The sequence below is a fragment of the Vidua chalybeata genome, chromosome 2 (genome assembly GCF_026979565.1).
Source record: "Vidua chalybeata isolate OUT-0048 chromosome 2, bVidCha1 merged haplotype, whole genome shotgun sequence".
NCBI lineage: Eukaryota > Metazoa > Chordata > Aves > Passeriformes > Viduidae > Vidua > Vidua chalybeata.
The window spans coordinates 72,405,224-72,416,767 of NC_071531.1; the positions used below are offsets into that span (position 1 = coordinate 72,405,224).

At 44.5% G+C, this 11,544-nt stretch overlaps 1 protein-coding gene across 3 annotated transcripts; it reads right to left on the reverse strand.

The window, feature by feature from the left end:
• Positions 1–3,397: 3,397 nt before the first annotated feature.
• On the reverse strand, positions 3,398–11,440 carry MIX23 (mitochondrial matrix import factor 23). Of its 3 annotated transcripts, none has more exons than XM_053936611.1 (5): positions 11,359–11,440; positions 10,204–10,329; positions 9,563–9,709; positions 7,208–7,267; positions 3,398–3,694 (listed from the first exon to the last, which is right to left on the reverse strand). In XM_053936611.1, exons 1-5 carry the CDS (start codon positions 11,407–11,409, stop codon positions 3,644–3,646), a joined length of 435 nt encoding a protein of 144 aa, XP_053792586.1. In that variant the 5' UTR covers positions 11,410–11,440; the 3' UTR covers positions 3,398–3,643. The 3 variants fall into 3 exon arrangements, with proteins under 3 accessions (XP_053792586.1, XP_053792588.1, XP_053792587.1); XM_053936613.1 differs by lacking the exon at positions 11,359–11,440 and adding an exon at positions 11,108–11,173; XM_053936612.1 differs by lacking the exon at positions 11,359–11,440 and adding an exon at positions 10,439–11,096.
• Between the last annotated feature and the right edge of the window lie 104 nt (positions 11,441–11,544).

Genomic DNA, 11,544 nt, shown 5'->3' on the forward strand with positions numbered 1-11,544 from the left:
CCTGTAGTGTTTGAGACGTGGCTGGTATCACGTACCAGGCCAGTCTACACTCTCCATCAGCACAACTGGCAGCTTCCTCTCACGTCACTGTGCTGCTTGTTATCCTGGAGAATCTCTGCTGGGAAACCACCACTGGCATTCTGTACAGCTTTGAAGCTGAGTAGCATCTTGCACCATGTACTATTCCAACACAGAAGAAACAGATCTTTACCATCGGCAGGCCACTACTCACTGGTCCTATTTAAGCAATTTTAAGAGTGCCAAGCTATTGTTGATAAAAACACCAGTACAACAAAAGCAAACAAAATAACCTCCACCAAATCCAAACCCCAGGGTTATGTATTTACTAGTCATTTTTAAACAAGGAATGAAGTCAGCTCTGTAGAAATGATTGTGAAAGCCTAGTCAGTAAGGTCAGTCTTCTGGTTTCACAGTGACATGTAATTGTGGCTGGACATGACACATGGTCTGAATGTCTTTAAGATCTTCTAGAGGAAAGCAGCCCTCCACGTACCAGCTGAAGATCTGTTCTCATTGTCACAGGAACAACAGCCTTGATTTTCAACATGCTGGTCTGCAAAAAAGGTTTCCACTCCTGCTACCCATCCTGATTTTGAAAGATTTCTGACATCATACATAAAAAAGGATCAACAGAAACCTGACCTTCAGCAGCACAAAGTTATCATGGCCCAGCCTATGCTGAGCCTCTTCCTCTCAGTCTGCTTCAAGACAACTGAAATCTACTGTTAAAAACATTCTATAAAGAAATTACCTGTTTCATCAGTCTTTCATGCCTACAGGCTGCAGAAGACAACAGCACTGAATGCTAGAAACAGAACAACACCTTTTTCTATTTCACAGAAGGAAAGATGCACAAGCTTGAGAGGACTTTCCAAGCATGCGGGATCTGCCCACCTCTATTCACCACTTGAAAGCAACGGGAAAGCCCCAGTGGAAGAGGCAAGGCACCCACAGGACTCTGGACACAGCCATCAGCTGTGCTCAAATGCCTTTACTTGCAGAAATAGAACTTAAAACCAGGGAAAGGAAGAAATTCTGCTGTTTGTAGGGTCCACTATTTGACCCCCATATGACAGCAAACAGCCCAGTAATTTTGTAACTACCTCAATGGTAATGCTGAAGCAAGGTTCAATCCCGGACAAACACCATCCCGGAATCCTCAGGGGTCCCTAGCCACAGAATTTACCTGCCTGTGTTCAGTGTGGCACACAGCTCACACCGATGCCGCTTGCACACATTCCAAAACATCCCGCTCCACACACAGCTCTGAGGTTCTCAGGAACCAGCAGAGCCGCATCCTCCTGGCCCACGCCCAAAGTGTGGCATGCAATTCCATTTACTCACCTTCGTGTTCCATCGAGTTCAACAGCAACATTAAACAGCCTCTGAGCCACCTGATTTGCTGTGGGCTACTGGAAGAGACACCCTCTGTGCTCAGAGCAAACTAAATAAAGCAATTCAACATCTTACTGCAACCCTCTGTATGCAATCACCCCAAGAAGGGATGCTAGGGATTCAGGAGTCTTCTCATGGTATCAGTTTTCCATACTCAGGTTTGTATAGGACTACTTGCTTGGCCTTATATTCAAACTGAAAATAATTAAATGTTGGGCTGATTTTTTGGGGTTGTGGGTTTTGGGGTTTTTTAACATAGTTTCCTCATAACTAATGCAAAAAAGGAAAAAAAAAAAATCTGTGTATCACATCCATTTCACAGGTCATTTATCACAGCATCTGCTTAAGTGAAGAAGCTTTCCACAACAGCTGAGCAAACATCTGGATGGATAAAGGAAGACAACAATTAATTCTCATTACAGTCTCTAGTTTATACAGAAATAAAAAATTATTATTTCAAGACTATTGATCCAAGTCTATACACATTCGTAGAAGTTTCTATTGTAGAACTGGCTTAAAAGGAGAATTTGTCCTTGCAGTTGATCCAAGCCCTGGAGAGAACAAATATTTTAGACACCTATCCTAGAGGTCAATAATTAAGTACCAACTTTGAAATCAAAACTTACTGTTATCAACATCTCATTAATTGACCATCATCTCCTGTTGAAATTTCATTAGTGCCAATTCAGCCCAGAGTGATGAGCAGTATTTGATTTACACTTTGATGATAAACAATTATAAGAATTTAACAACTGAAGAAGAAACACATTTTCTGCTTTCAGAGTTGCAGAAAAACAGTAAGAAATCTTCAAGAATGAGTGCTCCAACTCAAAGTTCTGCATAAAGCAGTTGCAGTACTTTGAGAAAAAAAGAGGGGGGAAAATGAAGTTGGAACATTAGGATTTACATCCTCAAAGACTTAAAATATATTTCTACCTCATTCTCGGAAAAAGGTAAGACGAAATGACCCTGGTGCCTAAAAACAAAAGGCTTCCAAGCAGTTTGAGTCTTAACTGCACAAACAACTACAAAACAGATGCTGCTGCACAGATCTTTGCCAGCTCTCAGTAACACAGGTACATTCCTTCATTTCCCACTCCCTATACATGCAAAGCTTTAGGGATATGAGAGTATATCCAGTAATTTCATTGCTGTTGCTGAATTCCAAAGTGTTTGCAAGACAGGGCCTATATTTTTAGGGCTCTGTTTGAGTTCAGTGGTTCTTAAGATCATATCAGCTGATAACCACACAGACCTCGTCACTTGACTGTCAACCTATCTGAAATAAATACAAAATAAAAAGTAAAATATACAGGTGTAATTGCAGCAATTCAGCTTTCCTCCTATTCATCTGCCTTTAAATGCTGTGTTACTGCTGGGGTGCTGCATTCAAGCTTTCTAAACACAACACCATGGCCAGGATCAGCAGGATCAGGTATGAACAGCTGTTTCCTCAGCTCAAACACAACTCACCTTTAGAACTACTCTTAAATATTCAGATGGAGGGACAAAAAGGGGCCCCTGGACAGTCTCATTCCCAAATAAGACACATCTTCAGCTCCAACCCAAAATGGTTTTAATTGACACCACATCCCCTATATAAAGGAAAACTCCAGAACTTGGAAACACAGACCAAAGGGCAGCAAGCAACAGATGCTGCCTGTCAGCATTGCTGGAGCAATGGCAAACCTGTATCCATACACAGCTCTGAGCCACTGCTGCTCATGTTGAGCAGTTCAGAACAAGGCTGGTCACTTCTTTCAGAAATGCTGAACCTACTACACTTGTTGATCACTCTGCAATTTTTATTTCCTTGCAGACTTCAGCAGATTATTTCCACAAAAAGACCATGTTCACTGATATTTTAGCAGGCACCAGCTCAGGGAGAGCCTTCTCCTCCCTGCTCAGGATAGGTTTTACTCTTTCTTCCCCTCTGGGATCACTGAAGCTGTAGAAGTTCAAGAAAGATGCCAGTTTTGCATTCCGATTGAAAATTGTTTTAATACTATAAAACTCATTTGTTCACATATTTTGTACAAAAGATGAGTTGTTTTCTCTTAATTACAGGAGAATCATTTCAAGCTTGAGAATTCGGCTAAGTAGGTCCAAAACAAAACAAGACTGGGTTCTACTGGTTCTGGAGGGTCCCAATTCAGCTCACCCAAGGTCTCTTTCCAGTTTGGCTCTCACAGTTATGGACCACCTTGATGGAAAATACCCCACATCATCATTGACTCTTCGGAGGCTTGTAGTGAATTCGGCAACGCTCGTTAAATACCTGAGATACCAAAATAAAAGAGCAAAAGTGAATCAACCCCATCCAGGAAATGAGCAGAACTTCACAGACAGTTCAGGCAACTACTTCTTCATGTAGCACCCATCTCAAGCTGCCCAGCTCTGAGGTATCAATAAATGGCACTTACCAAGACATCAATCTCCATCCACCTTCACTCCTGGCTTTAGTAAATCCAAAGTCTGCAGCCTGAGACTGTTGGGAGACTGCACAGCACTAAGTATTCTCCCTCAGAAAATGCAGACTCTTAATCCTGGCAGGCTGTTACCATCAAAAATGCTGATGCCTTTTTGCTTTTTAAAAGGGAGGGAAATAATGATGGGAAGGCTCCTGAATGGTCGTGTTCTATTAGGTTCACTCTGGCATTCAAATTTGGGTGCTGTATTCCTGTCTTTCCTGAGCAGGAACATTTTACATTGGCGTGACAGCCAAGAAGAGGGGCAAGGGCTCCTGAAAGCCACGTGCACAACTTCCAGTGACCTGCCTGCCTGTTCCAATGCTGCCAGCACTCCCTGCAAAGGGCACAGCACTCCTGCCTCACTCACCTCTGGCACCTTCTCTAGGTAAAATTTAGCCTCCAGAACTGGATACTGAGGATCGTGTATATTTAGCTTGAACTGCTGCCAGCCTGCCCTAAGGAGGGCCAAGAAACGTGACTATTTAAAGTAAGGCAGTCTGAATCCAAAGCAAAACACACTGGCTCCCACCAAGGTTGCAAGTGCTCTTCGTAAGCCATTCAGTTATTTATCAGTTTTTATCCAAAATTGTCCAGCACAAGTCCTGAAAGCGACACAAGCAGCACCTGACACCAAGCTGAGGCTCTGGCAGGCTGTTTGTTGGTTGTCCCACCAGCATTCCCACAAGAGCATGTTTTGCCAAGCTGTCCAGGGATTTGGCAGACCCAAGTGCCTGTGATCATCAGGATATGAAGTTTCATGAACTTTCCCAATGGCTTTATGTGCAAAGTGAGTGATCTTGTCATTTTGGGGAAGTTATCCAACACTTTATATAAATACACAGTTTCAAGCTCTATCTTGAAAAAAAAAAAGATCTTCTACAGCAGATCTTATTCACAGTTCAGAACCTATGGCAACTTTAGCAAAAGTGAAGCCTGGAGCACACATTAGGTACAGCATTGCTTCTCAACAATTTTGGAGCGATTTTCAACTACCTTTCAAATTTAATTTATTTAAAGAAATAGACATGTATTACAAACTGATTCATACTGCAGAAAACAAAAGCTGTGATACAGTTTCTTTCACACACAGTAATGTGCAGCCATTATGTTACTATATGGAAGGGACACCTCTGGAAAAGTTCAGATGAGGAAAAGGTTTGAGATCAGTGATAGGAGGAAACTGTAGAAATTAAGAGCAACAGCATGAAGTCCAATTCAGAAACATTTTACTCATAAACAAATCACACCATTTTTTGTCCATTGTCTGTTAATGACATTTTAATTGAATAATGTCTAAAAGGGTGCTGGAAATACTCTCTAAAGCACTGCAAGGGTCTCTAGCATCAAACAACACACCAGCTTGCTTGCTATCATGCTAACTTTCAAAGTATCTTCAACAGTAACTCCAGAACCTGTGGCAGGAAGATCAACACTGCACTCTTACTAACACTGCCTCCTACTTTTAGAATCATCGGCTCACAGGTCTCAGTGTGTTTCTCAGGCCATTTAACTTCATTGGTCTACCTGTGAAGTGCTATTCTCATTTATCAGACATTTTTCAGGAAAATCAATGGCTGAGAAACCTTAATATGCATATTACTACGCAAAAGTTTGATTTTGCTGGCTTTTACGTATTTGTATAAACCACTCCAACAATAAACTCCAATCTGGAGGTGCTGGACAGAGACTAATGCAAGTGTCTTGTTTGAAAGTCAATTCCTTGTTTGGTATCATCCAAATTCCACATGCATTTCTCTAAAGTAGTATCTTCTCTATGCCACTGTTGCTACAGTCAGCCAGTGTTTAAAAATCTGTTTCCTAATCAGATTTTTCCAATTAGTTTTCAGTTGTTTAGGATTAATGGAAATACACAAGTGTACTTCCCAATCAGAAGTCTACAACAGTGAAACACCAGCCTGCACACCAATAATCACTTCCATGTAACAAATTGCATTCAGTCTGCAACCATGACTGGTTCTAATTGACATTTTAACAGGCAGCTAAAGGAGAAATTTATGTGTATATTCAGAGCACAGTACAGCAGAGCTGGAGATAAAACCCAGAAATATTTATCTCTCCAAGCCCCACTCTGAACACTGGCTGAGGAATACACCAGCAGACTAAAGTACCCCTGCACCATGCATACCCTCACTGTTTATAAACTCTCCATCTTTAGGAAAAATTACAGTTCTGTCACCAATAAAAGCTTAATGAAGCTACAAGAAGTCTCTGGGATCATTACTAAATTTAGTGCTTCAGAATGAAGAGTAGGGTGGGGACTGTTCCCCTGTAGCACAGACACTGTAAAATATTTGCCCCTGGTGACCTGCAGCATGTTGTTGTTAAGGCTGTGGCATTGCTTAATCAGATCTGAGTGGGTTTAAAATTAAACAGAAGTGCATGCTTAGCTTTTTTGGGACAGTACAGAGGTGTATTGATGACAAAGCATATGCAGAAAACTGTGTAAATGCTCATTTCATCAGCCTGCACTGAGGTTACAGATGAACAACCAAGACATAAAGCTGTATTGGTTTTACACTGGCGCAATCTAGGGGACTAAAATCATGAAGTAGGGATTAAAAAGGAAGGTGCAGCTAGTAATATGGCTATTTGCAAAAATCCTTTTTGCATTTAGAGAGGGAAAGAGGTTCTCTCTGCAGTACCGAAAGCTGTGAGAAGCTACATCAAACCAGAAAAGGATGCCAGATGTGAAATGCTGCAGTGACACAATACAGCCAGCTCAGAACCTAAGCTCAGTGCTAAAATCACCAGATAGACTTCAGGGCCATCAATCCAGAGGGAGATCTGCACCCTCTGCTGACACAGGAGAGCAACGGCAAGGCTGCCCTTTGCACCAGGGAGTGTCTGTTTAGGCCTGAAGAAACTCCATCAGGAAAAGGTTCAACTTCTACAGCCTCACCCTCCCCTGGGCTCTGCTCAGAGTTGTGATCAGCACCAGACACAGGCAAATGTGAAAGACCCTTCTCTTGGACATTGTTAGAGGCCCTGAAAAGCTTTTCAGAGAAGTCACCACAGAAAAGCCTACAAGTGTTCAGCCACTGGCAAGGGGGAGAAAGGGACACAGGGAATAATCCACAGTCCTTCCTCCATGCTAAACTAGATGCTTTTCTTCCCTTAGCAGTGCAACTGAAAAGCTTTGATCTCTGCATCCAGAACTGGGAAAATTACTGACTTGAAGCATTTCCCCCAGCAGTGCCCTCATCTATTTCCAGTTAACCTACTTCACAAGGCACCAGTCCCACACCTCCAGTGCAGGACTGTCTGTTGGGACAGAACATCATCATTAAATGACTGAGTACCTTCCAGCTTCTGTCGTTTACCACTTCTTCAACATTGAGCTCCGACTGCATCAATTTCAACTGCAGAAAATAACAGATAAAAGGGTTATTGTCAAACAGGCCTCCCTGCAGCCTTCAGTATTTACTACCAATGCAACTTTCCAGCTCCCAACCCCAGCACCAGGTGCACACCTCCTCTGATGGTGCAAACCAAAGGGCACGATGTATAATCACCCTGGGAGCCTGTCCCTTCCAGTCAGCCAGACTCAGAAAGCAAGCCTGGCAGTAGATCCTGATGACTCATGCTCTATTCCTAAATAATGCCCATCAAGATTTGCTAGCAATTAACTGATTAACACTGATGGCTTCACAGGCACAAATAACTGCACCTAATGCAAGCACTGAGCAAAGGGAATGCCAGGGCTGGGGTTAGCTCTGCAGCCTTGAGTTGCCACATTAGAGTCATATGAAGCTGGCAGCAAAGCTAGGAATCCAGCTAGGATTCTGGATTTAAAACTAAGGTATGAACAGACCCTCTCTGCTTCATTTGCCATCTACTAAGTGCACTGACTAAAAAAGGGTTTGCAGTCTGATCATGTGTTGTTTGTGCTGTCTGAACCAGTTAATTTAATGTCATCACTGCAGGACAAATCAGCTCTACACAGATGCAAAAGCTCTGGCAAGAACTACCAATACACAGTTCTTGAGCACTCACTTGACCACTGAGAAGGATAAGAATCTCTTTGTTTCACACCTATTAGAAACCCTGCGGGGCACGTGTGACGGTTGTGTTTGGGTAATTTGGTCCTGAAGAGATTTAAGAACCATCTGCCATTTTGCCCAAATTTAGGATGTATTCTTGTTGGAGTCTTTAACAGAACAGACAAAGGGTCAGAGTTTATCCATTTTCAATACGTGGTTCCAATTAGAAGCCTGGTAAACAGATGCAAGCCAAGAGAGCAATTCCACTAAAAACCCTCCAAGTAAGATATCCAGGGACACAGAGTTGCTACAGCTGTTGGATGCACTTTCCCCAACTCAGCAGGACTTCAATCTGTTTGAAATAACAACCCAGCATTCAGAGTGACTGGATGACCAGGATAAGTCTCTATAAAATAAATACTCAGAAGATCTTTAGTAGTTCAAAGAAACTACCCCTCCAGTTTTCTCATTCAGTAACCCAGAAGTAATAATTATGCATGAAGTCCTCCAAGTTGTACAACTAGCAGGATGAGAGAAACACACAGAACAAGGGAAAAGAGATCTGTATTGCAAACAAGTGTATAGATATTTGAAATTCCCACTCTTAAAACTAGGATGTGTTCTGTCAAGATAGTTTTTCTGACATGTAATAAAAACACAACTCTCTGTGTTTCGGAGAGCCAAAAAAAAAAAAAACCAACCAAACCAAACAAACAAAAAAAAAAAAAAAAAAAAAAAAAAAAAAGAAAAATAAAAAAAAAACCAAAAAAGCATGGGATCACACCTCATAAGGTCCAAGTACAAATCTGACTGACATGATCTAATAAAAATTTCTGACCTGTGTCTAAATCATGAATTGCTTTTAACATTTAAAGCCACCTCCTATCATTAAACACTTTCATTGTGATCCTCTCAGTGTTTTCAGTAAGAGATTTCGGGCTCAGTAACTAAATTATTTAAGGAACTGCCTGTGCTAACAAAATTTGTAGAAAATACTAAGCATTCCAAGCTAATATCCATGCTTGTTCAATAAGTGAGGCTTTAAGAATAAAACTGCTCATCTGCCACATGGTTCTCTCAGTATCCTTTTCCTTACAAAAGGGACCCTGGAAGTGAGGAGAGAATTTCAATGGGGTTCCTTTCTCCACTTCTGATACTCAATCCCTCTGGTCACCTCTGTTAAAGTACTTCCCACCCACAGGCCAGAAGGCTGAGAGGGCATTTGCACATTAGAATTCCGTATGCAAACCCAGAAGTCTCTCTCTCATCACAAGGTACTCCAAATATTAATCCAAGAAATACCAACCAGCAAAAAGGTTGTGTAAGTGGAATTCAAGGTTGCCTGGGAGCATCTTGTAGTGAACAGGAAAAGTTAAGCTGTGCCTCAGTGGTGTCAGTCAGTGAAGGTTAGAATCCATCACAGGAAGGAATGTGTGTTTTTCTACAGCATTCATGTAAAAGAATCTCAGGAAATGCTCCAGTTGCAGGATAAAAGCAGCTCTCTGCCTTGAGGCCTTGGGAAAAATACTTCTCACAAGACCCAACAAGAACCTTGGAAAAGACTGCTTGACTCAGGATCCACTTCAGGTTCTCTCCATCACACTGGTCTTTCCGTTTGGGAAAGATATCCACTTTTTCCTCTATAAGTGATCTCTCAAAGGCTCCACCACTCACCTTTGTCTGCTCTTTCCTGAGTTGCTTTAATAATGCTGCATCTTCATGGGCCTTTTCCCTCTCTTCTTTGAGAGTTTTCACTACAGCGGAAGTCTGAGAGATGCAGTTTTTGATGATTCTTTCTCTATTGGTGTGAGCATCCATCAGCTAAGTGGGAAGAAAAAGAAAGTCACAGTGACTCATCAGAGAATAAAAAACTCCTAATTATAAGTTTAAATAGACACTTTCTAAAGTCATAGTATTGCTGTGCCTACAGAAATCCCTTTGAATTCATAATCCACACGTGGGAAACAACACGGCTTTGAGCAGCAGCTACTCTCAACTTAGACTATCCTGTCATTCTTGCTTTTACCAAGTTGATCAGAAGTCAAAGGTAAACATGAGAAGTCTTGCAGAGCAGCAGAAAAAGCAAGCACTCTTTTAAAAAGATCCTCGAAGGATCAGTATTACCAAACAAAGAACTGCCCTGCATGGTTTTAAACTGAAGCAGTGTGTGGAGATGCTGAGCAGGACAGTTAGGAATACACAAAGCAGGATCTACCAAGGCAGTGTTTTCCTCAGACACTGAGGATGCTTTACTGGCCACTGCACACGACAAAGCAGCAGGAAGGGAGCTGAAAGTGGAAGGCGTGCACACTCACAGACTCGTACAGCTCTTTACACGTCTGGCCAGGATCAACTTTCCCCACAAAGGAAGCTGTTGGAATTGTAGTGTTTAATTCATGAACAATTCTATCATCGATTGTCCTCATCACCCTGAGCAGCTCCTGTATTAAAAAAGAGAGAGAGATACTCGGTTATATCTCTCAGAAAAGCCTGCTACAGAAAAATTTGCATAGTTAAGTATTTTAATAGAAACTAAATAGGAATCCTTACAAAGAGTTAGAAGCACACCGAAGGAGCAATCCCTCATGCAGGAGTATGTGCTGCAAACCACGGAGTTTCCTTGGCAGCAAAAGCCAGAGCAGGGGTGAGTAACTGATGCCCCCTGAAGTCCCCTGGCCCTGCAGGCAGCATGGACAGGCTGAAGAGCCTGTGCCTAAGTCCCCGACCCCACTTCCACACAGGAAACTGGGACCAAACCTGCACCAAAACAGCAAACTTTGAATAAAACCCCCCCACCATTCTGGGGGCCGTGAAGATGAGCTGGGGGAGGTTTAGGTTGGATCTCAAGGAAAGTTTTTCACACAGAGTGGCAGAGCAGTGGAACAGGCTCCTCAGGGCAGTGGTCACAGGAGCAAGCCCGACGGAGTTCAAGATGTGTTTGGACACTCTCAGGCACACGGTGTGCCCCTTGGGGTGTCCTGTGCAGGGCCAGGAGCTGGACTCGGTGATTCCTGAGGGTCCCTAGCTACTCAGGATATTCTGGGATTCCGTGTTCGAGACACAGGCCGGTTCCCACGGCCCCGCCGGCCTGGGCCCGGCTCGCACCGCCGAAGACACGGGTGGCACCCCACGCTCCCTTGACCGCCGCGGAGGCGCCCGCGGAGCTCCCGCCGCCCGCGTGGCTTCTGCGCCGCGAGCGCTCCGTCCCGAGAAAGGCACCTGCGGGGAAGGGGAGGGGTCCGGCCCCGCTCCTGCCGGAGGGAAGTGGAGGGGGAAGGCCGGACCCCGCTCCCTTCCCGCCGCATCCCGCCGGCCGCCAGCAGCGGGGTGACCTCGCGCACGGGGCGCGCGCTCCCGCGGGGCCGCCCGCCGGGGAGCGGCGGGAGCGCGCGGGGCGCGGGACGGAGCGGCGGCGGCAGCGCCCGGCCCGGCCCGGCCCGGCTCGTCCCCGCCCGCCCCGCGCGGGTTACCTGGAACTCGGCGAAGTCCTCGCAGCTCGCCGCTCCGCTGGGCGCCGCCATCCTGGATAGGCCGAGGGAGCCGCGGCGCCCAATCCGGCGGGTAGCCGGGATGACGCGCGGGGCGGAGCGGGGCGGGACCCGCCGGAGCGCGGCCCTCGGCGCAGCGGCCCCCAGCCGGGCATCTCCACCGGCAGC